Source organism: Cetorhinus maximus, chromosome 30 (genome assembly GCF_964194155.1).
Source record: "Cetorhinus maximus chromosome 30, sCetMax3.hap1.1, whole genome shotgun sequence".
NCBI classification, from domain to species: Eukaryota; Metazoa; Chordata; class Chondrichthyes; order Lamniformes; family Cetorhinidae; genus Cetorhinus; species Cetorhinus maximus.
Genome location: NC_135908.1, coordinates 19,882,565 through 19,909,708, shown reverse-complemented (window position 1 = coordinate 19,909,708; position 27,144 = coordinate 19,882,565). Strand labels below are relative to the sequence as shown.

Here is a 27,144-nt window from a genome sequence, read left to right as displayed (position 1 = left end):
TGGCACAATTGATGAAGCTTTAATATTTAATCTGTAGTTACTAATATTTTGTGCTACACATATGCTGCCTGTTCTTAAGCAAACAAGGATGGAACTGGATTTCTGTCCAGATTTTTTAAAAATTCGTTTTTGTGTTTCAAAATGCAGGCGACAGCTGTGAACTGCCTGCCTCTAGGCTAGTGGGAGAACAGCACAAGATCAACTTATATTTCAGATCTTAAAAAAATGCAACTTCTATTACATATGTTTTTTTAAAAATTACAGAAAAACAAGCAAAAAAAGAAATTAATGAAAACAAATACACTTCACACAAGACAGCCAGATTTCAGCCCTGGCGATATTTTAATGGGAAATACTGAACTACAAGTCAAGTTTACAACTTCTGTATAGAAATCACACGTGGGTGGCCAAAGATCACAGTACAGAATACAAAAAGCAATATATATGCATTGTACAAGCTGGCTTAAAAGCCCTGCCTCTTATACTTTACAAAGTGAAAAAAGAGAGGTTGCAGGGGCAAACTGTACAAATCGGTCTCCGACAGTGTCTGATCACGATGCGGATGAGCACAGTGGCTTTCTGAACAAAAGCAATGTGTTAAATGGACAAGTTGAGGTTAATGTCAACAGTCGGGCAAGTGGATGAGTAAAAGCTTAATTACAAGATTTTCCAGCTGCCATTAGTCAAATTTTGCTTCGATTAGATTAGTTCTTCTAAAGCTCACCAAACCACTTGGCCTTAGGAGAAAAGGTGGGCGACCCACGTCAAAAAGACAGAGGAGAGGGTGGGGGGGGTGAAGATAATTTAACTAATTTACATAGAAATTTATAAAATGGTGGAAGTTCTTTCACGGACCAGGGTAAGCCCACATTGCCAGTCTGCTCGTTGTCAAAAGCAGAATACTGAGTTCTGAGAGCTGTAAGAAGGCTCAAATAGGCTGGAACATCTGCTTATGAAGTGAAACCCATGAGGTGTATGGTTGCTGTTCAGTCTCATCAAAAACAAAAATGGAAATCGTTGAAATATTTTTCTTACAAAAAAAAACCATGTTTCAACGAGTAAAAAAAAACAGCTTGAGCATTAAAATAAGATGGTGGATTGGCAAGTATTATTAAATGTATAAAATTGATTTCCAAAGGCATCATAATTAACAGTCTTGTGCTTCAGGCATGACTGAGCACTTCCAATGTACCAGACAGCAGTGAATGTTCTAGCCAACCAAATTTAAGGTTCATAGAAAATCTTTCAAACTCAGCTAAGCTCTTTTTTGTGACCCATTTAAAAAAAACACACACGCAATGTGTTCCGTCATCTCCCAGTAGTGTCTCTTGTATTCACAAGAGGCTTCAAAATGCTAGAATCAAGATGCTTTATAAAATGTTCAAAATAAAATGCCCAAACTGTTGAACCCACTTTTGCTGTAACACGCAATAAAGCAGCATGAAAATTCTGGGACTGACTGTGTCAAACACGACCGAATTATTAATCATCGATGCACTTCTGGAAAACCACCGAAAGGATACGACGGTGTGAAGAAAACCTGAATGGACAGCTGCCACATTAGTAAGAGAGACCTTTCAGTCAGTCAACCACTTGCTCATTAACATCTTTTAATACCTGAAGCTACTAATCAATAGGGTCAAATACTGCATAAAACTGGAACCAGCAGTCTGCCAGACTTCCGACAGGAAGCGAATTGTGTTTGGAAGACTAAGGCAGGTTAAAAAAAACAGGTCACAGGTAAATTACCCTCAGAGACCCAGAGTTCAATGTTTCCATAACGAAAGAAAAGGTGATTGGACAGTTCCAATTATGTCTGCCATGAAGTTTGGTCCAGTTGTTATTAGACGAGCAAACTTGAATTAAAACTTAAAACAAAAAGGCCAAAATGTACTATGTAATGGCATGCTGCACAGGGACACTTAATGATACAAGTGTTCTGTACATAATGAAATATCTTTTCACTAACAAAAATTCACACACAAAGAAAGCTACAATTACTCTGAAATCCCTTTGGTAAAAACTTTAATAATGGTGCCTCATTTTTCCATATTAACTAACTTCAAGCCACCTCATACTATGATACACAATAAGCTAGTAGATAATGCTAGCACATTGATGCAGATTGGTTCTTTTTTTAAAAAAAGTCTGTTGACAATATGTACACAGTATTTACAAAAACATAGCAGTGTTTTTTTTTTGTGTGTGGGAGAGCTGGTGTATGGCATTGGATGACATGCCACAACGTGGGCACATTGCGCGAGGGGAGGACCTGCTGTGCGAGTTGGTCATGGCCCCTTGAATAAAGCACTGTATTTCACCCTGTATTTGTTGATTTTCATGAAGTGCAGTGTTTCAGTTTCACAGGTGGTTGTGCAAGGCACCATGCCCTCCAATCCCTCTCCCATCAGCCACTTGCTGGTCTCGGCAGCCATCTCGCGGGTCACGTGCTCCTTGCTCCATTTATCCACCCAAGCCTGAAACCGCTGGTGTAACCGTGTGCTGACTCGCTCGTGAGACTAAACCCAAAGAAAGAAAAAGGTGAGTGCCATCAATTATACCAATCAAATTTAACAACAAGCTGACTTGACATTTCAACGGCCCCTGCCTCCCGGCTAAAGCAGCTGCCTGAAGCAAGTTTCTTGACAATCAAAACCAAATGCATTCACGCCTTATACAGTACTGTTAGCAGCGGGTGAGAAAAGCAGTAATTAGCAGCATCACCCAGGCTCTTCCTACCTTTTGGGTGGCTTACAACAAAATAATATAACGGACGTTCATATGCCCTCCCACATGGGAGCTTTAGGTAGTTTAGGGGGCCAGGCAGATTGTTGAGTCAGTCTGCCTATTTACATTTCCTCATTCCATAGCTGGAAGATTGTCACTGGGGTATCCCATCTCTGCTTCTTGAAAATTGAAGGAAACAAACAACAATAATCCAAGATCTAGTGATTATTTCAGCAGTCAACAGCTAATCGAGTACGAAAATTAATTACGATCTTATTAGCGGGAAAGTTTTAAAAAAAAACTACAGTGAACTGTAACTCGATGGCAAATTCAATAGATGTCCAGCTGAAGGTTAGCGGCCTTGAACAAGGTCAGCGATTAGGGAAGGAAAAAACTCAGCCCCGCAGCCTAAACAGGATAGCGGGAATCTAGAATGTGGGGTCATGGTCTCATAACAAGGGTTTGGCTATTTTGACTGAAGAACTTTCTCCTCATCGCAATCTCAGTATTGTGAATCTTTGGAACTACCTACCTCAGAGAGCTGTGGATGTTCAGTTATCGAATATATTCAAGACAGAGATCAATAGATTTTTAAGAACTAAAGGAATTGGGGATTGGTAGAGAATCAGCCATGATCTCAATGAATAACAGAGCAGGCTGCAAGGGCCAAATGGCCCACCCTGCCCTCATTTCTTATGTTCTTTGTGGAGCAGACTCTCAAGGAAATAGCTAACAATTGACCTATCAGAAAAAGGTGTATAAACACAGAGTAAAAAAAGGACTAATGACTGCAGGGATATTAAAAACATTACTTGATCCTAAATCCTGGCTTCGGCTGGGACTTTCCGGTCCGGCTGTGACAGGACCCTCTGCGGGAGATTTGTGGCCCAGCCAAAAGTCCATTAACTTCTGGCAGAACCGGACAATCCCGGCAGTGGGAAAGGCCGGAAAATCCCACCCTTTGTGTTCCTTTTACAACTGGACCTCACTGAAAGGACAAATTTAGCTAACTATTAATGGAATAAAATTAAGTCCGTGCAGTATCAATATTCGGCTACTAGATGGCAGTGACACTTAGTAACTACTAAATCCAATTATACAAAGTATGCTGAAGATCTGCTTCATTTTTAATGCAACAATTTATTCTCACTGAATTCAAAAGCTTTGGGACTTTAGGAAACTCAAACCCAGTTCCATTGTACTGGTTGCCATGCTTTTTGATGTGGCTCCCATTCTCAAAACTGGCAACGAGACACCAGACAAAAGCTACTGTCATTAGTTGTTGCAAATTAAACACTGAAATAGGTTTTTTGTTAAAAACAAATTAGAAGCAAAGTTAAATTAGTAGAAGTAAAAGGACCGGGAAGGACAGAGATAATATGGGGAAAGAAGGGGCAACAAAACAAGTATAAGAACAGAAGGTGTTGGAAAACACTCAGCCAGTCAGGCAGTATCTGGAACCAACGACCGTGGGTGGAAATTACCTGGAAAAACTCAGCAGGTCTGGCAGCATCGGCGGAGAAGAAAAGAGTTGACGTTTCGGGTCCACACGACCCTTCAACAGGGGGCGGGGGGAGAGAAGTTGAGGGTGGGGTGGTTGTGGGGACAAGCAAGCAGTGATAGGAGCAGATAATCAAAAGATGTCACAGACAAAAGGATCAAAGAGGTGTTGAAGGTGGTGATATTATCTAAGAAAAGTGCTAATTAAGAATGGATGGTAGGACACTCAAGGTACAGCTCTAGTGGGGGTGGGGTGGAAAGATTGACAAGGTATTAGTTGTAGATTTAAAAATAATGGAAATAGGTGGGAAAAGAAAAATCTATAAATTATAGAGTATCTGGGTTTGCTTTCGTTTAAACAAGGTTATTATAGAGTTGATTTTAATAGTACACATGCAAACTCAGCAAGGAAGAAACTTTGGAACAGAAGTGTCCAAAATCAACAATAAAAGACAAAAATTGGAACAGAAGTGTCCATAATCAACAATAAAAGACAGAATAAGTTCTAAAGAGAACTAAATTTAATCAGAAAGAATGCCTTAGGGCAGAGCTTTGACTGTGGAATTCATCCTGAGTAAAAGGCAAGTACATACTGTGTCTTTACATTAAGCAGCTGTTACTTCATCAAAGGACTTTGCCACCATCTTTAAGATTCTACCAGCTTCATTAAAGTGGTAAAATACTAAATTATACGCCCTGCCTTCTGTTGTTTTAAAGTTCACCATGGAGTTACTTTATATGTCTTGCTCATGGCTACTGTACACATTGTTTCACATGTACTGTCACAGCCTCCCAATTATGACCAAACTGCTCAAATTAAAAAGATTTTTACTTTCAATGTCAATGAGGAAAATTCAAAGTGCTCGTTTGAGAAACCATTAAAAAATATATGTTGAGGATTTAATGGTATTATCTTAATCCCTATAAATTAATTATACAAAGGATCTGAACAAAACATAGATGTATTCTCTTTCATATACCACACACACACACACACACAAACAATGTAATTCTTTTTAAATGGCTTTCTTAAAATGGGACTTGACAGTGAGAATCCCTTTTTAATTGAATCAGTCCAATGATGCTCATAGATAAGTCTCAACACATACAGAAAGTGCTGGAAACACTCAGCACATCAGGCCACATCTGTGCAAAGAGAAACTTAGGTTTTCGGTCAGAGCTGTTCTGATGAAAAGCCATCAACCTGAAATTTTAACTCTACATTTCTCTCTCTGACCTGCTGAGTGTTACCAGCACTTTGTTTTAATGTCAGATTTCCATAATCCATCCACATTGTTTTGCTTTTTACAGTCTCGACACATACAGTTCCTGTGAACCTGCAAACAGTATACTGACCTGGCGAGCTCTTAGCAGCGCAGTTCTCCTGTACATGTAGTCTTCGGATTTGAAGACATACACCATTTTGTAGGAGTTGAGTTTAAAATTGCACTGCGCTTTATCATAATTCTCTGCATTCTCTATAGATTTCTTATTGCTGCATTCCTTCCCTTCCTTTTCCTGTTGTTCCCGACCCCGTTGGCACTTGCGAATTCGACGCAGATTCCTAAAAAAAAAGCAGAACATACAGATCAGTGACCCAGATGAGTGCGATGAAACAAAAACGGTATGTGTGTTTGTGGCGGGCTGAGCGATCTACAGGATATCTGCAAACACCAGCCGCAATTGTCCTCACCGCCTTACTTTTGTCCTCATCTCCCATTTCTCCTTTCCCTCATCATATTTATTTTAAAATTTTTCTTACAGCAATCGTTATAGAGCTTCAGAATTACACTTCTTAGAAGGCAAACGAGACTTGAACAATGCCGACCAAACTGTACAAATGACAAAGCACTAATAGTCAACAAATTGGAAAGTCAATGCATGTTTGTATTTGGGAGTACATACTGTACTAAAATCAACCACAAGGTTCCTGCTGTCTGAAAGTTTCCCTAAATTACTTTTTGGAAAACTTTGCAACAACTTACCAAAGCATTCATTAGAATCATAGAATCTTACAGCACAGAAGGAGGCCATTTGACTCATACCGGAGTCTGAAGGAGCTATCCAATAATTCCCACTCTCCTGCTCTTTCCCTATTGTCCTTCAAATGTTTACTATTCAGGTTTAACTTTGAGTTGACATTTAACATGCCCTCGAATCTTTTCTTGTTTTGTGCAAAGACAAGGCTGAAGCATTTTCAACCACCTTCAGCCAGAAGTGCAGGGAGGATGATGCATCTCGGCCTCCTCCAATGGTTCCCAGATGCCAGTCTTCAACCAATTCAATTCACTCCAAGTGAATATTAGGAAATGATTGAAGGCACTGGATACTGCAAAGGCTCTGGGCCCTGACGACCTTCTGGCAATAGTACTGAAGACTTGTGCTCGAAAACTAGCCACGCCCCTAGTCAAACTGTTCTAGTTACAGCTACAACACAGGCAGCTACCCGGCAATTTGGAAAATTGCCCAGGTATGTTCTGTCCATGAAAAGCAGGACAAATCCAAACCAGCCAATTACCACCCCATCAGTCAACTCTTGCTCATCAGCAAAGTGATGAAAAGTGTCGTCGACAGTGATATCAAGCAGCACTTACTCAGCCATAACATGCTTAGTTTGGGTTCTGCCAGTGTCACTCAGGTCCAAACATGGATTAAAGAGCTGAACTCAAGAGGGGGGGTGGTGAGAGTGACTGCCTGTGACAGGAAGGCAGCATTTGACCAAGTGTGGCATCAAAACTGGCAAAACTGAAGTCAATGGGAATCAGGGGGAAAATTCTCCACCGTTGCGAGTCATACCTAGCACAAAGGACAATGGTTGTGGTTGCTGGAGGTCAATCATCTCAGTCCCAGGACATCGCTGCAGGGGTTTCTCAGGGTAGTGACTTCGGCCCAACCATCTTCAGCTGCTTCTTCAATGACCTTCCTTCCATCATAAGGTCAGAAGTGGGGATGTTCGCTGATGATTGCACAATGTTCAGCACCATTCGGGACTCCTCAGATACTGATACAGTCCATGTCCATTTCCAGCAAGACCTGGACAACATTCAGGCTTGGCCTGAGAAGTGACAAGTAACATTTGTGCCACCTAAGTGCCAGGCAATGACCATCTCCAACAAGAGAGAATCTAACCATCTCTCCATAACATTTAATGATATTACCATCACTGAATCCCCCACGATCAACATCCTGGGGATCACCACTGACCAGAAACTGAACTGGACCAGCCATTTATTACTGTGGCTATAAGAGCAGGTCAGAGGCTGGGAATTCTGCAGCGAGTAATTCACCTCCTGACTCCCCAAAGCCTGTCGGCCATCTACAAGGCACAAGTCAGGAGTGTAATGGAATATTTTCCACCTACGTGGATGAATGAAGCTCCACACCATCCAGGACAAAGCAGCCCGTTTAATTAGCACCACATTCAGCACCATCAACAGTCACTCCCTCCACCACCAACGCATAGTAATAGCACTGTGTGCATCTAGAAGATGCACTGCAGCAACTCACCAAAGCTCCTTTGGACAGCACCTTCCAAACCTGCGACCTCTACCACCTAGAAGGACAAGGGCAGCAGATGCAATGGGAACACCACCAACTGCAAATTCCCCTCCAAGCCACACCCCATCCTGACTTGGAACTATATCACTGCTCTTTAACTGTCGTTGGGTCAAAATGCTGGAACTCCTTTCCTAACAACAGTGGGTGTACCTGCACCACATGGGCTGCAGCAGTTCAAGAAGGTGGCTCACTCAATAGCGATTAGGGATGGGCAATATATGCTGCGTCCTTGCCAGAGACACCCAATTCTTGTGAAAGAATTAAAAAAACGTACTTATTTAAGTGTGCAGGCCCTTTAGATTCTTTTTACTTTGTCACACACGCTCACTATCTTAAAGGGGGTTGATTTGTGCTTGGCCTGCACAGGAACCTCTGGGTTGCTGCTTGGCCATACAGCTTAGAGGGAACATTGTTAACACTTGTTCCATCTGTGCTTATAAAAAAGACACCACAAAAAACTTTGTTAAATTTGAACTGTACCAAAATTATCCAACCATTTAATAGTGTGCTGTGCAATTGAAAAGCTCTGAGCAAGCGATGACCAATTGTGGGGAAGGAAAACACTTCCTAGTTTCCTACGATTTATATGTTCTATTTACAAATCAGGAGGTCTTGTGGAGCAGTAGGAGTGTCCCTGCCCTTGAGCCAGAAACTCTGGGTTCTAGTCCTACTCCAGGACTTGATGACCAAAAGAGGTTTGTTCATAATGTGGCCAAACAGGTGAAGTATCAACCGCTAAATCCTTGCAACACATACTAACGGCGAGCAGGAGAGATTTCTGGTTATCCATGTAATGGAAGGAAAATTGGAGCCTCTACCATCACTATTCGTAGTCCTGGGCTACAACACTCAGGTAAAAAGACATGTTACCACAGCAACTCGGACTCCTTGCAGGGGGAGGGGGGGGCTGGTTGCTCAATTGGCTGGACAGCCAGTGTGCATCAGATTGGTGCCAACAGCACGGGGTTCGATCCCCATTCTGGCTGGGTGGATTCGGGCCCTGTCTCCTTGCGCTACCCGTGTGTGGTGCTGTGGGTTGGACCTGCCTTCGGAGAGCAGAAGATTTAGAAATCAAAGTTCTTGAGACTGTAGAAAATGTGAACACATAAAGGCAAAAGGTACATTAATGTTGCACCAGTAAGGAGAGTGCCTGACTGATCTCACAGTCAAAAAATCACCAAATGACCAAAAAGACAAATAATCCTTGTTGTCCCAAATTATATTTTGATGGTGCACCATTACCATCAAATTCTGGTAATTATACAGCTATCGTGTTGCAAGCCTCAGGTGCAGGATAAACCTCCCCCCTACTCTGTCCCACCAATGTGTCCTTGACCGTCCTGTGCCAATGACATGTACGTTTTCAACACCAACCAGGCTCCACAAAAAGAAATGAAGTCAGTAGAAATTGTGTACACAATGATTTGGGTGAAATCACCAATTCAGGCAGTCAATGTCTGCTAAATAGGCAGACTTGCATTTACACAGCACCTTTCACAGCCTCAGGTCAGGCCAAAAGAGCTTTACCGCCAATTAAATACTTTTGAAGTGCAGTCACTGTTGTAATTTCCCACAACAATGACTATACTTCAAAAGTACTTCATTGGCTGCAAAGTGCTTTGAGATGTCCGGTGGTCTGAAGGACGCGACATATACACAAGACTCTCTTATTTCTTTTTAATATAGGAAATTAGCAAACTCCACGAATAAACAACCAGAGAATCTATTTTGTTGATGTTGGTTGAGGGATAAATATTCGTCAGGATACCAGCAATAACTCCCCTACTTTTCTTTGAATAGTGACATGCGATCTTTTACGTCCACCTGAGATGGTAGACGAGGCTTCAGTTTCATGAGTTACCTGAAAAACTGCACCTCTGACAGTGCAGCACTCCCTTAACACTTCACTGAAACGTCAGCCTATGTTTTTATGCTCATGGCCTGAATTTCACGCTCCCCAGCCGGCAAGTTTTTAGGCGAGTGGGGTGGTGGTGGTGGGGGAGGGGTGGGGGGGGGGGGGGGGGGGGGGAAATTGGAGTGTGAAATAGAACGAATAAGCTTCTCACTGGGTTCCCGCCCGCCCCGACCTCCCAGCGATTTTACATTGGGGCAGACAAGGCCTTAGACAGGCAGCCTGCCCTTGTTCCAATTGAGGCCCTTCAGTGGAAAGGGCTTCCTGCGCAGCCTCAATTTTTAAGCTGGCAGGAGGATTTCTCTGGGTGTGGGGCAGCCCCAAAATTGATCGGGCTTAGGCCTCGGGCAGGGGGAGTCGCCGTCATCAGATGTCCCCTTTAGGTGCACCCCACTCCCCGTAAGGACTGGTGGCCTCTGGACCTCCCTCCAACACTCACAGTCCACCTTCATCCCTCCCCTCCCGCTGGCCTCTCCCCCAATCGCCCACTATACACCCCCCCCAGGCCTTCCCTACTGTCCCCACCCTGAGACCCTGGAAACTCACATTTGCGTCCAGTCCCGGGACTTAGGCTCTGACATCTTCAGGAAGTTCCACTTCTGTCACCTGCAGCTTCTGTCGCTACAGGGACTAAGAGAGGTGCTGCTCTCTAAGGCGGGACTTCTCCCAATTGAGAGGCGGAAGTCCCGCCTGCAGCCAAGTGACGCTGACTCCAGTGTGAAATGGCCGCGGGGCAGGCAGAGTTGGCAGGGAACGATGGCAGGGCAGGAAACCCTGCTATTCGAAACAGCCTGGGTCCCTGTCTCTGGACTGGGAATTGAACCAATCATCTTCTGACACAGAGGTGAGAGTGTTACCAACTGAACCACGGCTGACACTCTAATCAAGTTTTCAAGTGGAAGGGGCAAATGATCCAAGTCCCATTTAGAGGCCTAATTTCCACCCCATCATATTTTATTCACCCTCCAAAAAGTAAAAGCCATGGGCTGGATTTTCTGGCCCTGCCCACAGTGGGCGTCATAGCGGCCGGGAGCAGAACATATTGCAAGATCAGAAAAATCTATTTACCACTGTCGTAAAAGCAGTCCAGGATCGTCCGCTCCAGCCTAACGGCAGGCCACGTTTCCCGCCACAGCATGTCGGGAATGTCATTTTAATACATTTGCATCTCATTATAAGGGCTGCTCGCCAGAATCACCCCCCCCCCCCCCCCCCCACCCCCCCAAGCTGGATCAAGAGGGGGTCAGCATCCATTTAGACTGACGTGTGCCTGGAGACCTGCACTTTGCTCGTGGCTTCGAGGTTCATTTGCCTGCCTTGCATCGCGCGGCACTCGCTGCAACTCGGACTCAGCGCCGGGCATCACATCACTTTCAGAGAGGTGTCAGAGACAAGTCTCTACCTACCCAGACCAGCAGTAAGGCGGAGGAGGGGGTGGCTTTAATGTACTGCAGGTTAAGGCCTCCACCGGGAAGTGGGGAAACTAGCCTGAGACAAGGGAAGGGGCTGCAGGGTAAGGCCTCCACTGGGGATTGGGGTGGGGAGAGTGGGGAAGGTTGCACTCAGATGCATGACTGGGACAGGGGTGGTGGGAGGGAAACATCCTCAGCTCCAGGATGGGGACAAGGTCGGTCACAGAATGACAAACAACTTTGATCCAGAATGGGAATCGCTGAGTGAAGAAGCGCTTCAATGTTGAGCTTACAAAGGCTGACCTTGTCCCAGTCCAGGCAGAGAGAGGGCATGTCAGTCCAGTCTCAGTCATGCTCAGGATGTTGTGCACAGGGCATTGTCGTAACATTGTGTGCATTGGTCCAGGGGATTTCTGGCATCACACTGGACCATAGATAGCACACTCAGTCAGGGAAGCATCTGCAGCCTTTAGGTGGGAAAAAGGTATTGTGGGGGCATTCGAGAGTGTCAGAAGGGGGCAGGGGGGTGTTATATGTCAGACTATGCAAGTGTCCTCAAGATGGGGAGCAGTGAGGTCCACATGGGGCATATGTACATCTACCTCACCATATTTCAGGGTAACAAAGGGATATCCACCACAATCACGACGAGATCAAGGAATACAGGAGGAGGTTCTTGGAGGGAGGGAAACCTGAACATTAAGCTCCTGCAGGATGATGGGAGGGACTTCCACATCCAGGGAGGATTCGAGCTGGTCTGGTAGTGAGACCTCAGCACCACCATCTTCCAACCTGCAGCGATGGCGCAGTACAAAATTAAAATGAGGAGATGCTCTGCTGGTGAGAGCTCTGAGGGCAGGTGGGAGCTCTGAGTGCAGGTGCATGCACAGGGGAGGGGGCGTGATTAAAGGGGCACCCAACTGAACTGTGCATTCCCAAGTGAGGAGAGATGCATTGCTGAGGCATGTTAGGAGCCTTTCAATGACAATGCAGGGAATCAGGAAAGTGAACCTATAATGTGCTTTCATGCCAAATTAGTCCTGCTATGTGGCAGTAATCAATTTCCTTGTATTAACCTCTTGTTCACAGTGTGGAGGTTCCCTAGAGCGATAACGAATTCCAGAGCAATTTGATAGATACATGGATGGGAGAGGTCTGGAGGGTTATGGACTAGGTGCAGGTCAATGGGACTAGCGGAATATTATTTCGGCACAGACTAGAAGGGCCGAATGGCCTGTTTTCTGTGCTGTTGTGTGCTATGGTTCTAATTGAGCGACTTGACAAGCTTCGGATGCATGTTACAATAGTGGTGCTGGCAGCTTCACAGGAGAGAAGCCTCAGGCCCCCCTCAAATAATTTCAGTCCCTGACTAAACAGTTTCCCTCATGTATATTCCAAACAGCGTGGTATTAGAATGCAGTGAATGAGGATCCAAGCACCTGGGCTGAAAGCAGCATATCCAAGCACCTTGCCAAAGCAATCCCATAGCAGTTGGTCATGTAAAAGGTGTGGGGAACGGGGAACGGGCACCTTGAAATGAACCCTGTGCTGGCCTGGATTTTTGGAGCAATTAGTTTCTGACACTGGAACAAAGCCCTTGAACCCACATTCACAGACGAGTCATTGACAGAAAGAGGACCTTTGCAGGCTGATGCTGACTCATGACTGTTTCTCAGTGATACTGCAGAGAGGAAACCACCAGGAAGACGGAGCCTGGATTTACTGCTGCTCGCATAAACGCATAAAGGCAGGTGAGAAGAGAAGGTTGCAACGGAAGTGCCAGGCTCGCCAAAGGGAGGAGCTAAATCCTGAAGACCAAGGGGCAGCAGGGCCCCCTCTGGATGTAGAGGATGAGCCTCACAAAGACGTCGAGCATAGGTAGCTCACTGGACCAAGGGCGTACAGAATTCACATGTCTTATTTGCAGATGAGCGAGATATAGTGTCACTGACACCTTTGCACATCCAGAGATCTGGTGACTTGCATTTGCCACATTCTCCAAGAATTGGTGCCACGGGGACTGGGAGGGCATCCACTGCCACTGGCTGTGAAAGTAACGGCCACACTGAATCTCTGCATGAGAGCCTCCTTCCTGGGCTCGACTGGAGACCTCTGCAGGATCTCTCAAGCATCCACTCAAAAACGTGTACCACGAAGTGACAAGACGCCCTTTTTGCCAAGGCCCACAATTACGTCAACTTTGACAGATATCAAGCAAGCTAAGACACTCGGGTGCAGTGGGCTTTGCAGCAATTTCCGGATCCCCACAGGTGCAGGGTGCCATCGATTGCACTCATGTGGCTATAAAAGCTCTTTGGCAACAGGGACTCCAGCACAAACATTAAAAGCTTCCACTTGCTCAATGTACAGCTGGTCTGCGACCATAAGAAACTTAACATGCAGGTTTACGCCAGAAACGCCACGACTCATAGATCTCAAGTAGGTCACAGATCCCGGACATTTTCCAGGGACCACACAGGATCCAGGGTTGGCTCCTCGGTGACAAGGGGTACCCACAAAGGACATGATTATGATGCAGTGCGGCAACCACAGAATCCTGCATACAGAAAGTACAACATGATTGTGCCACATTGGTGGAACAGAGCACAGGCATGTAAAATAAGCAATTCCAATGCCTGGAAGATCTGGCGGAGCACTCCAGTACAATCCCCAGAGGGACTCACGGATTATCATGGCTTGTTGTGCGCTGCACAACCTGGTGTTGCAAGGGGTGAGGACTTTCCAGGTGTTGATATGGAGGAGCTGCACGTCTGGAAGGGAATGAGGACGTTGAGTTCGAGGAAGCCAAGGCTGCAGGGAAGAGGCCATAGCACAGGCCAGGTGAGGCAGGCATGCGCGTGAGGCCCTCATAGCCACCAGATTCCACACGGAGGATGACAAGTTGCAGTGAGTACCCTCTTGGACAAGTGCCCTCCATCATGGGCCAACATGAACACCAGCATTGCTCGTCCTCTCATTTCAACCGTCCATTTCAATATGGGAGTGAATAGTTACACATCGGGCTCACATTGTCCTGATCCTTTGAAGGATGATGAAGCCTCGGGAGCATGTGTCCTTGCTGAGATGAGGTGCTATCTGGAGGAGGGAGTCCTGGCATCAGACGTCAGAAGGTGCTACCTCTTCAAGCATCTCTCCAGCATCCCAGTTGCAGTGGCAGCCTACAAGAACCAGGAGCTGTTGAACTATCCTCAGCGAGCTTGTAGCTGTATGCCTTCAATCTGACAAAGCTCCTCAAGGAGATCCATCTCCAGCAACGGGACAACAGATTCTGTGTAACCTCAATGGTGAAACTGATAGGTGACACATGAGCCAAGGCAGCCGAGGATATTCCACAGGTGTACATTTAATCAGAGACAACTCAACCCTCTTTCTTCTCTATCATAATAACTCTCAGTTAAGAATGCTGGCCTTACTATGTACCACCTGAAGATGACAACATTCAACCACTTGCGTGCCAGACATTAAAATGCCTCCTCTTTAAGAGACACATTATGTTCCATGGCCAGCCCTAGCCCTTGTGAACTCTAAAATACTCAAAGACACCTTGAGGCCCTCAAGGTGACAAGTCAATGCTAATAAAGAGCAGATTTCAGCTTTAGTACTTCCTCACTCCTATCCCATTGCTCCCTCAACATTGCCTAAAGCTACAATGTGCGCTTCCAGAGTATGCTCAAAGGCTCTACTGACCGCCAAACATCACCATTTGCAATTAGCATCACACGTTTTGGAGAGTGCTTAGGTGATGGGATGCAGAGCGCTGCATCCCAACATTGTGACGAGAGCCTTGTGGCCACAATACAGACAAGTACGGGTTGGGGAACAATCAAGGTTGTAGGTTCGAGCGCCAGGGCAATAATGTAGCTGAGAGGGGCAGAGCTTTGGCACCTTGAGGTGGCAAGGTGCTCCATTTATTGGTGAGCTTAGCAGATGTACACTTGGAAAGTTGGAAATGTGGTTGGCAGAGAGGAGTGCACACGAGCTCAGAGCATGGGCTGATAGCATGAAAATCTGCTGGATGACAGAGAACACATGGAGTTGCAGGAGATAAGACCCTTCTCCATGTGCAAACGCATCTCTCCTCGTACACTACACCTTCACCTTTCGAGAATGCAGACAAGGAGAATGCCTCTGCCTCAATCTTACACAGCCAAGAACAAACATGACATGACTCTGCAAAGCATATGAACGAGGTTCCTTCCACAGGCACACTTAACATTAAGGTTGAGGCATCACTATGTCGAGAATAATCTGAAATCACTGTGGTGATATGGAAGCGCACTACATAGAAGAGAGGCCCATGATAGCGACATCTGTGATAAGTAGGGGGGGAGGTAAAAGGATCACACCTGATTGATAGCAACACAGCATCGTAAAAAAGCATACACAAGAGGAGGTGTGATTTTATTTACATTTGTGAACATCCGTTTCAGGAAGTTCATCCCAGACTCCAACCATCCTCTGGGTGAAAAAATGTTTCCCCTTATATACATGTTGTGAAAACCTTGCCACCGTTACCCCTAAATTTTTCTAACCCCACCGCTACGTTCGGGTGCATCCCTGACATCCCCAGTGGAGATGGAGGCAGCCTGCTGACTGTTACGCCCTGTTGTCTGTGATAACTTTGGCAGGCATCTTCTGGAGGGTCAAGACCTGGAGGGCCTAGGCCTGCTTTGGGCATCCTGCTGCAGGGCAGGTGGACCCTCCTCGGCCTGTGGAGCTGGAGGTGATAGGGTCACAGGAAGAGAGGATTGGGATTGGCTGGACACTCCTGGAGTCACGTGGGTGGATAGCCCCTGGGTGTCCATCTGCTGGTCCTCCTCACTTTGGGTGCCCGAGGGCCCCGGCTGACTTCTTGAGAAGGGGCAGCTGGAGTGAGGTCGAGGTGCCCCCCACCCCACCCCTTTGCGCATGGCCACTGATGGATGCCGCTACAAAAGTCACCAAGGGCTACAATGTGTTGCTCCTGCAGCAGCGCAGGACCGATGTTCTGGACCAAGGTCTCCACGGTGGCCGCCATCCTGCCTGTGCTGACCTCGGTGCACTGGCACGCCAGTGCTATCACCTCAGACTGAACTCGGACGGACTATTCCATCGTCTGTTACAATCTGAGGGATGCAAATGACATCCCTTCCTGACGTTCCCCTGATTGCCGCTGCAACTCCACCAACTGATTTAGGACTGAGTCCAGAGGCTTGTCACCTGAATCCTGGCCTTCAGCTGTCCTCCGAGTGCAGGCGACCTCAGATGTCCCTGCCTCCGTCTGCTTGGAACACAACTGTGTGCTGTGCTCACCAGACTGTGACCCCTAGCCTGTTCTAGAACTAGGTCCCACTGAGGTGTGTGTGTGCGCGCATGTGAGAGAGAGAGAACGAGAGAGACACAGTGGTGATGTCCCTTACGCTGGCAGTGAGTGAGGTGTCGTGAATGTGTGGTGGGCGAGTGAGTGAGTTGAGAGTGTTGAGATGGTTGACTTAACCTGGTGACATGGATTGAGGTCATTCATCCTCTTTCTGCACTGGGTGCCTGGCCTCTTGGCAATGACCACCGCTGCCACCGCCTCCCAAGCCGGACTGGTGAACTTGCTGGACTTCCTGCACCAGAGCCGGGGTAGAGGACATCGCGACGGGCCTTGACAGTGTCAAAAAGGTGTTCCAGTGAGGCATCCCTGAAAGTGGAGGCTGCCACCTTCCTGGCTTTCGGGGTCACCTCTTCAGTGGAGCATTCCTGGGCTGCAGACATCGGGAACACGGTGTGCGGCCGCACTTTAAACATGGCGCCCGGCGTAAGGAAGTGGTGAGCTCACGAGTGTTTCCCATACGAATATTTAATGAGTTGGGAAGTGGACAATATGGCGTGAAAACACGGCATTGGGGCTGGCAGGTAAAATGCCGATTTTCACTTAGCGCAGAGCGGAAAATCCCGCACTTGGTATATTTATAAAGAAAAATTGGTATGGACGACCAAAAAAGTGTCAGCAATGCAAAAAATCAACCTATACAAAAGGGTGAACAGAAAACACTGCTGCATTAGCAATTGCAAACAGTGGACAGATATTTGGAGCACTGTAGCTTAGGCCCAATGTGATGGACCTGATCTGCATACAGATCCTTAAGAAGTTATGTTGTGGAACTTGATGTTCTTATCGGTGGGTCCCACCATGACGGGGACTGGAAAATCCTGGCCCAGAACCTGAACACAAAAATCAAGGTTGACACTCCAGTGCAAGTACTGTGTGTGAGCTGTAGTGCTGGAGATGCAGCCTTTCAGATGTGGCTTTAAACCGAGGCCTAGGTGAATGTAAAAGATCCCATGGTACTATTTCAAAGAAAGAGCAGGGGAATTATCCCCCCGTGTCCTGGACAATACTTATCCCTCAATCAGTATAACAAAACAGATTATCTGGTCATTATCACATTGCTGTTGTAGGAGTTTGCTGTGCACATTTGGCTGCTGCATTTCCTACAGTACAATAGTGATTACACTTAAATAAAAGTATTCAATTGGCTAGAAAACGCTTTGTGACGGCCAGTGGTCATTTATAAATGCAAATCTTTTTTTCTTTTCATGATAAAACTGTAAAGTGAGGTTCAATATGTCTTTTTAAAAATAAGTTCTTAGCCTCTTCCTCAGAGATGGTGGTGATGATTGGTAGGGGTCATTTTTCCCGATTTGATTCTTCCCATCTATTTTTATTTTCTCTTTTCATTGTTTTTCACTGATTTGAACATCAGGAACAGGAGGATTTCACTCAGTCCCTTGAGCCTGTTCCATCATTCAATTAGATTACGACTGATCTGGAACTCAACTCCATTTAGCCACTTTTGCTCCATATCCTTTCATAGTCTTAATCTTGAACATTTCAATTGACCAAGCAACCACATTCTTTTAGGGAGAGAATTCCACATTTCCACTAATTTTTGATTCACAATATTATTCCTAAATGGTCTAGCTCTAATTTTAAGAATGTACTTGGTTTTGGAAACCCTCAGCTTCTCTGCATCTATCCTTGCAAATCCTTTCATCATTTTAAATACCTCAACCGTCTAAACTCAAGGGGATGCAATCCAAGTTTCAATTATCTATCCTAATAATTTAACCCTTAAAGCTGCTGATTCATTTTAGTAAATCTGGGTTGTACTCCCTTCCAAGACATCCGCATATAGACCCTTAAGTTATCTTGTGGAACTTGATGGTCTTATTATAACTCATTAGCTCTTGTTGTGTCAGTGGTGCCTCAATTGGTAGCATCAATTGGACACTGTAGCTTCCTAAGGTACAATGATCAGAACTGAACGCAATACTCCAAATGGTTTCTGACCAAGGCTCTGCATAATTCACTTTCCTTTTTCTATGCAAGAGACCTTGAGATAACATTCCACTAGTCATTTTGATTGCCTTTTGTACATGTACACTGGCTTGAAATGATCTGTGTGCCTGGGCATCCAAATCCCTTTGCCCCTCCAGTTTCTAGTCTCTTGCCATTAAGAAAATGTTCTGATTTGTCTTTCTTTTCTCCACATTGAACTCCATCTGCTACTGTTTGCCCACTCACTTCATCTGTTTATGTCCCTTTGTAGCTTCCTACTCCCGTCTACAGACTTACTGTTCCTCCTAACTTCGCACCATTTGCAAACTTACAGTTTTTTTATTCATTTACAGGATGTGGGCGTCGAGTATTTATTGCCCATCCCTAATTGCCCTTGAACGTACAACTCTTTATTCATTTATCCAAGTCATTTATATATCCATGGTGAAAAACTGAGGCTCGAGAACAGGTCCCTGAGGAGCGCTACTCGTCACATTGCACCAACCAAGTAAATTCCCCTTATTCCTGTCTTACACTAACAACCAATTATCAATCCGTCTAAGATTACCTCAGATTCCACACACACTCATTTCTGTTAATCATTTGTGCAGAATCTTATCAAATTCCTTTCCTGAAGTCCACAGAAACAAAGTCTGTGGACATTCCCCTGTCCACCTTGTTAGTGATCTTCTCAAAAAACTCAACAATATTATTCAGACGACCTACCCTTCATAACTCCAACTCTCTAATCGCCTCAAACTTGTCCAAGTTTTCACTGTCCCTGATGATAGGGAGATTACTGGAATCTGACATATTTTATCTGTCTCTTCACAACAGGCCTTAGAAAAGGTATAGAGGTTTACCAGAATATTACCATGGATGTGGGACTTCAGTGATGAGAAGAAGTTAGAAAAAGATGATTAAGAGGTGACTTAATTGAGGTTTTCAAGATGATGAGAGGTTTTGATACAGAGAAGAAATATTCCCTCCAGTAAATGGGCAACAACAGGGGTTGTAAATTTAAATTCATTAGTAAAAGATTTAGAAGGGAGATGAGAAGAAGAGTTATCAGTCAAGAAATTTGCTGCCCTGCCTGAAAAGGTTGTGGAAGCTGATTTCTTAAATAATTTTAAAGGGAGTTGAACACATACTTGAGAATGAAGAACTTACAGGGTTATGGACAAAAAGGAGTGTGAAATTAGGCACTACCAATCTTCCAAAAAGCCAGAACAGGCACGACAGGCCGAATGGCCTCCTTCTGTGCTGTAAGTTCCTACGACTCTTTCCTCTAAATATTACCTACACTGATTCAATGTTCTATAACTATGGCAGGGTTCATAGTCTAATAACTGGAAAAGCCTTACCTAGGCAGGAACACAGGTTTCTGTGCTAGATGTTCCCGTAGTTCAGGAGAGGTAGAATCTGAATTCATATAACGATCCAGAAAGTCTGACCAGCGCTGCAATCAAACAGACATGTGTTAATTAAATATGATCAGCCACCTCGGAGATGGTAGATTATGTGCTATATGTATAACTTATTTTCTTATATTGAAGTTCAACCTCCACCTACAATTACAAATTCCTTCCAATGTGATTGGCTTGGGGTGGGGTCGGGATAAAGAAAATCACCTAGGGGACACTGTTCCTCTAAATAAAACTGCACTTAGCATCATGAGATTTCTCCCCTCTCTGCTGATTCACATCCACACTTTTAAGGCAGAAGCTCAACAGTGAGATCTTGGAGACCAACAAAAGAGAAGAAAGACTTGAAAGACTTGCCTTTGTACAGCGCCTTTCATGACCTCAGGACGTCCCAAAGCGCTTTACAGCCAATGAAGTCCTTTTGAAGTGTAGTCACTGTTGTAATGTAGGAAACGCGGCAGCCAATTTGTGCACAGCAAGCTCCCACAAACAGCAATGTGATAATAACCAGATAATCTCTGTTTTTTTTTAAAAAGTACTGGTCGAGGGATAAATTTTGGCCAGGACACCGGGGATAACTCCCCTGCTCTTCTTCGAAATAGTGCCATGGGATCTTTTACGTCCACCTGTGAGGGCAGACGGGGCCTCGGTTTAATGTCTCATCCGAAAGACGACACCTCCAACACCTAAAAGGCTGACACCTGCAATATGGCATGGATAAGTCAGGGATAAGTTAATTTTGACACATCCAAGCTTCATTAAAATGATAAATCAACAGTAACAATAAAGAACTGATTATAAATTGATCCAATAACGTACAAGACAGAAATGGCCATGTGGCCTAACCAGTCAACATTGAGATTCACCCTCCACACTGGTAGCTCTAATCCCAACAAAGCAATGAATGAGACACATCTCTAATAAACCAGGCCAGAGATTGACTAGAGCTGATTCATATGTAGAGTTTGAACCTGAATCAAAATTGAAGGTTTTAGCTACATCTGTTTTAACTACACCAAAGTTATCCGAGTTCTTCAGTCTGCTTGAACTCAGGCCGCTACTGCCAAGAGTGGATGGGTATCATATTCGCAGATCTGTATCAAAACCCATCTTGTGTAGCTACTAGGAGTTGGAAATTAGCATCCAGACTAGACTGCTTTCTGAATTAAACTGGATAAAATTAATATTGTAAACGGCACTCACAATCAAGAGTTTGAAAAGTAGTGTCGGTAGCTGTCATAAAGCTCGCCTCTAGAGGAAGCCTGAGATATCAGGTCAAAAAACAGCCAAAATACAAGTGAAGTGAGCTCTAATTTTTTTGTTCATGTCTCCTGCTGTACCAGGATATGGTAGCCTAGTGGTGACCGGCAGTGGTGCAAGACCATGAGTTCAAATCTCGCCAAGGCAAGTAGTGAAACCAAACTAAATAAACTTGGTCATTTGTGGCCCGGCACCAGCTTCTGAACTTCACAGAATACAACTGAGAGCCTGCCACTCCTAGCCATTCTAGTCTACACGTGACTCCAGTCTGACTCAGTTGTGGGCAAGTGCTACAAAGTTCAAAAACAAATTAAACATCTGACAAACGTTTAAACTTGGATTAGGGCAATCCTAAGGCCCTGCAAGGTCTTCATTAGCATAACATCAGGAGAAGGAGCTCGAATCACAGATCTATCAGCTAACATCGCAAACTCCCAACGTAATTCCTGGGTTTGTCCTACCAGCAGGATAGGCCCACTAAAGGTGAGGGAACAGTGATATAGTCAAGTGACCCCAGCAGTTCTCAACACTTACTCCTGATTCCATGAAGTTTCAAATAATGTCAAGAAAATATCCTGATCACCACCTACTGTTTCTCTCAATGCACAAATCAGATTCAAAAAATTGGAGAAAGCTCTGAGAGAAATAAGTTCACAGAATGTATTCTGAATAGGGGTGTGTCCATTGTCTATCAAGGTGTGGCTTGATAGTACCACCATTGACCAAACTGGCCAAGTCCTGAGGTACAAAGCTGCCAGACCGAGGGCATGCATCAGGTGGCAAGGGAGCTAATATAAGGAAGAGCATTGTAATGACCACCACACAGTCCTTGTGAGGACAAAGTCTCATCTCTACAGTGAGTACCCACTTCCACTGGGTAGAATGGCACTATTGCCATGCTAAAGAAACATCTGGCAACCCAAAGCATCAGCATCTATAAGGCTCTGTGAACCAACAGTGGCAGAATTGCATACCAGCACAATGTATGGCTTCATAGCTCAGCAGATCCCTTACTATGATGGTCATCAAGCTAGAGGACAAAATGGAAAGTGTAAAGGCGTACCAAATGTATCGTTGAATGAGGTACTTAGTGGTTATTACCTGCATGCTGAACACCAAAAGCACAGGCTATAGTCAGAGCTAAGCTACCCCTGAAACAATGGAGTACAGCAAAGTTCTAAAGCCTTACCACAGTCAGTTGTGAATGGTTGTGGACTGCCAAGTAAACGAACAGGAGGAAAAGACTCCATGAACATCCTCTCAACCAGTGGAGTGAAGCAAACAAATCTAAAAGCAAAAGCTTAAGCGCTTGCAAATGTCTTTTATGCGCAGTAAACAATTCTACATGGGGCATCGTGAAGTCCCCAATATCACAAATACCAATACAGTTCATTGTTTGTGATATTGTGTAGAATCTGAGTATGCTGGAGACAATTAAGGCACTGGGACCCAATAATAAACTTGCTGCACAGCTATGTCCTGCACACCAGAGTGAACTGTTCTCTTAGCCAAACTGTTCCAAAAGAGCTAAGACACAGACATTTACTGTGGAATACTTCCCAGGTATATCCCATTCGAAAGAACAGGATAAGTCTCACCTGGCCTATTACTACTCTTTCATCCTCCTTCCAATCAATACTAATGGAAGGAATCATCAACAGTGCCATCCGGCAACACCTACTCATCTGTTTGCTGTTGTTCACATCTGGTTCCACTAGAAGCACTTGGCTCCAGACCTCTTTACAACACCGATTGAGACATAGGCTTGAGATCTGAATATCAGAAGAGGGATGAAGTGTTGCCATTCTTGATATCAAAGCAGCATTCAACGAAGTATGGCACAAAGTAGCCTTACTAAAGCTTGGGTTAATTGGGTGGAAGCCAGTTAAAGAGAAAACCCTTCAGTGGCTGAAGTCATACCTGACACAAAAGAAGATGTTTGTCGTTGTTGGAAGCCAGTCAAGCCAAGGATGTCGCTGTTTCTTAAGGAAGCATCCTTGGTCCAAGTGTCTTCAGTTGCTTCATCAATGGTCATACTTCCATAATAAGCCATGAATGGGGTTGTTTGCTTATGACTTCAGTGTTCAGCTGTATTTACAACTCCTCTGATAGTGAAGCAGTCCATACCAGTCAGGATCTACATAACATCCAGGCTTTAGCTGACAAGTGGCAGGCATCATTCATGCCACCCAAGTGCTAGATAACAACATCCCAAAAAGACAGCCCAGCCATCTCCCGTGACCTTCAAAAGCATCACCATCAACAAATCCCCCACCATCAAGGTCTTGAAGGTCAATAATGGCTATAAGCTTAATTGGACCAGCCAGATCAACACCATCGCCATAAAAATGGGTACTCTGCAACAAGTAGTTCACTTGCTGTCCCCTCAAAATGTCTGCCACATCTAGCACGCTCATTAGGTAAGTGATAGAATATTTGTTAACTGCCTGGGTGGGAGCAGCCATATCAGTCAATAAGCTTGGCATCATGCTGAACAGTGCTGTTTGCTTAATTCTTGTGCCATGAAATACTGACATTCTCCGTACCCAGTGCATGCAATATGTTTAACCCGCAGGATGCAGTGCAGCAACTCACACCAAGGGTATTCTAATAGCACCTCCCTCTACTACCATCCACTATCACTAAGGACAACATCAGCAATGCTGTGAGAACATCATCCTGCAAAGTTCTCCTCCAAGAGGTATATCATCCTGACTTGGATATGTTTGGTGTTCTTTGTCATCTCTGCATTAATATTCTGGAATTTCCTTCCCATCAGCTTCACCACTAGGACTGTGGAGATTTAAGAAGACTCACCATTGCCTGCCCTGTGCAACTAGGAGTGGCAATAAATGGAGTCTTGTCAGTATTGCCCTTATCCAACGAATAAATTAAGAGAGTAACAAGAATTACATTTCGTAACTTACCACATATTGGGTTTTTCCAATGTTTTACTTTCAAAGGAAACAAATGTGTTTGTGCTGTTCATCTAACTGATGAGTGTTCTGTGCAAATCATCCTTCCTCTCAATAGAAGGAAAGGTGAGGTGGATAAAACTTAAGTGTAAATTACTATCAACGAAGATGAATTAGATGTCAACTTGATTCATCTAGTAGCATGCTCATCTCTTAGCTTGGTTCAAACCCCCATCCGGAACTTGATTATATGTAAAACCAAGCAGAACGCTGAGGCAGTACCAACTTTTGAATGAGACATTAAATGGCCAGTTCCAATGGTTCAGAGGAACATTAAAAAAAATCACACAGCAGTACTTGGAGATAAGTAGAGTGCACTTTCCAATGGTCAGTATTCCTTCCTCAACCATCATCAGCACAAACAGATCGACCGCTCATTCAGTTCACAGCTGTTTGTGGCATCTTGCTGTGTGCAAAACAGCTGCTGCATCTAAATCACTGTATTTCTAATTCAATGTATGTGAAGCATTTTGAGACATTTCTGGGAAATGCAATAAGGTGCTACATAAATGCAAGTCTTTAGTTCCATCATTCTTACTAAGTCAAACAATATTTGATGAAAGTTAATGATGGGAGCAAAGAATTGCTCAGTCCTTGTACCCAACAAGTTACAGTGGATTTATGCTGTGTGAAGTTCACAGACCCTACAAAGCAAAAGGGGCAATTTCAAATATAGAAAAGCCAAAGATTCCAAGAACTCACAGAATTAGCTTTTCAGTATCTCTACGCTTCTTGGTATTTAGTTAAATTCTATGAAATTTAGCCACACTTCCACATAAGGCTTTGCCAATTTTGGGAAAATGTGATGAGGATATTAACCACATTATCAAATAACAGTTCAGCCGTAATGAAGATGCTCATACCCCATTTCCCTTTGGTAGCCAATTCTATCCGTGCAAGCCACCATGTTTCTGACAATATGCAAATCATCTCACAGTAATACTGTGTTCAATCACTTTTATCTGGGATGTGGGCTGGTTGCGTTGCTGCAGTGAAGTACTTGAGCTTGAGGTTCAATAAACTGACACATGCACAAGCTGTATTGAAGCAAAGAGTCCAAAAAGAAACACAATATAGGAACCACAACATTACGTAGAAGAAAATCTGTGTATTCCCTTTGTTGTTATATGTACAATTTTGGAAAAAAAAAGTTTTATTCATACATGGAATTTAAAAATTGATCTAGATTCTCCAAATCTAGCTGTTCCTGGCAAAATAAAACTATCCTGTCGCATAGACAGGACCCCAGGTACTTTAAACTCTCGGCTGGGGAGCACCCCTCATCATTCATCAATCTCAACTTCAGTTTTGTGTCAAGCGCACCTCTGCTTCCACTGGATCGTCTGAGTTTTCCTCTTCAGTGTCCAACAGGTCAATGGTTAATGACACTTGTTCTCGGCTGTGGATGAACGTGAGCTAGGGAAGAAGAAAATAAATAATAAAATTGAATTGCTCTGAAGTACACCCAATATTTGTTTTTACAGTAATATTACATTCAACTATCAACTCACATTGAGGTAACACTCCACACAAAGATCTCTGTAGCTCAGCATAATTGTATTAAGCTATATCTTAAGTATATACATATATAAAAACACTGTGCAAGATACAGTCAAGCCTGTCTGCCCCCGCCAAATTTATTTCTACCTATCAACCACCTTCCAATATTTTTTAATCCCTTTTCCCCCCCAAAATGTATATTGAAACGAAAAGGAGTGAATAAGCTAAAAAGGTAAAGGTCTGCATGTTACAAGGGGGAGCACCCCACCCCCGTCCCGAGGGTTCACCTCTCCCCCACCCCCAGAAGCAAAGTTGACGAGAAGCCAACTTGCTGCACGCCAGCCCGCCCCACAGCACTGTGTGGGGGGGGTAGTCCTGCCCTCAGAAGCTGCCGACCAATCCGATTAGCCAGCAGATCCAGCAGCCAAGAGTTCTGTAGTGGGCACTGCCAGGACTTTAACTAGTCTCAAGACGGAGGCCCAGTGGATCCTGGAGCAAGGTAAGTCTGGGTATTGAGAGGGTAGGGTGCGGCCAGTTTAGAGAGGAGACGGTGGTGTGGGGATGGTGGGTTTTGACAAGCAGGCAGGTAGGAGCTGCCCCCTCTGAAGACTGTTACCACCCACCCTCTTCCATCCCGGCCTTTTAAAAACTTTAAAAAAAAACAGCCCGTCCAACTGCCCACGCCAACCATATTATGGCGTGGGCAGTGTATTATCGGGGTTAACTGGCTTGTTAACAGGCTCAATTGGCCCTTGTTTATCTATTTAAATATGGCACTTGCCCACCTACTGTGTTATGGGGGTGGGCTCAGGGGTGGTCAGGAAGGTGGTGGGTTGGGCACGTGCCCGATCATGTGTCCCCCGGTCGAAAACAAGCCTGGACGGGTCACTTAAAATCCAACCCAAAAGCAAATTTCAATGGGATAAAAAAGGAATTTGGACCAAATAAATTGGGACGGCCTAATTTGGACAACTCTTGCCAAGCACCTGAGACCAAGGGCCTCAAAATACAATGGTAGAGGGATTACCAGACAAGATAAGGTATTGTCTTTGGGGAAACAACTTCAAAGTCTGGCTCATCAGCATCTAAAGCACCTTCTTTTGTCCTGTAGCCTCTTAAAAAAAATGTGTGTGAAGACACATTACTTTTAAATATAACCTTAAATAGAACTGATTTTCCCCAAACGCTTTTTGTAGAAAAACGGTCAAAAAAAATCTCAAAATGTGACAAAAATGCTAAAATGGTATAAAGCTGTTAAAAAAAAAGAGCAAGTGAGATCCTCGGTTGCATAACTGGGCACACAGTAAAAAAGCAAGAAGCACTGATACAAATCATCGAATGAACAATAATTAGAATATTGTGCCCAGTCTTGTGTCCTTTACAACTGATGCCATGGAAAGGGTACATTAGAGATTCACTAAAATTATTCCGAAAATAAGAAATTTCAGCTACAAGAGACTAGAGAAACTAGAAGAGAGGGATTTAGGAGATCTGACAGAAGTGTTCAAAATTAGGGTTTTGATCGTGTAATTAGTATTTCTGCTGGTGG

The 27,144-nt window shown here is 44.5% G+C and overlaps 1 protein-coding gene across 6 annotated transcripts in view; it reads right to left on the bottom strand.

Moving 5' to 3' along the window:
• Window positions 1-304: 304 nt before the first annotated feature.
• sin3aa (SIN3 transcription regulator family member Aa) overlaps window positions 305-27,144 on the bottom strand; it is a 126,816-nt gene continuing 99,976 nt past the window's right edge. For 4 of the 6 annotated variants that reach the window (XM_078532557.1, XM_078532558.1, XM_078532556.1 and 1 more), the window contains 4 exons: window positions 25,419-25,511; window positions 19,801-19,895; window positions 5,584-5,791; window positions 305-2,519 (listed from right to left, as the gene is read on the bottom strand). In XM_078532557.1, coding sequence (XP_078388683.1) covers window positions 2,289-2,519; window positions 5,584-5,791; window positions 19,801-19,895; window positions 25,419-25,511 — 627 coding nt within the window. In that variant the 3' untranslated portion in view covers window positions 305-2,288. Of the gene's footprint in view, window positions 2,520-5,583; window positions 5,792-19,800; window positions 19,896-20,434; window positions 20,562-25,264; window positions 25,512-27,144 lie in introns of those variants that run through there. The other 2 variants (XM_078532561.1, XM_078532560.1) reach the window with 2 other exon arrangements.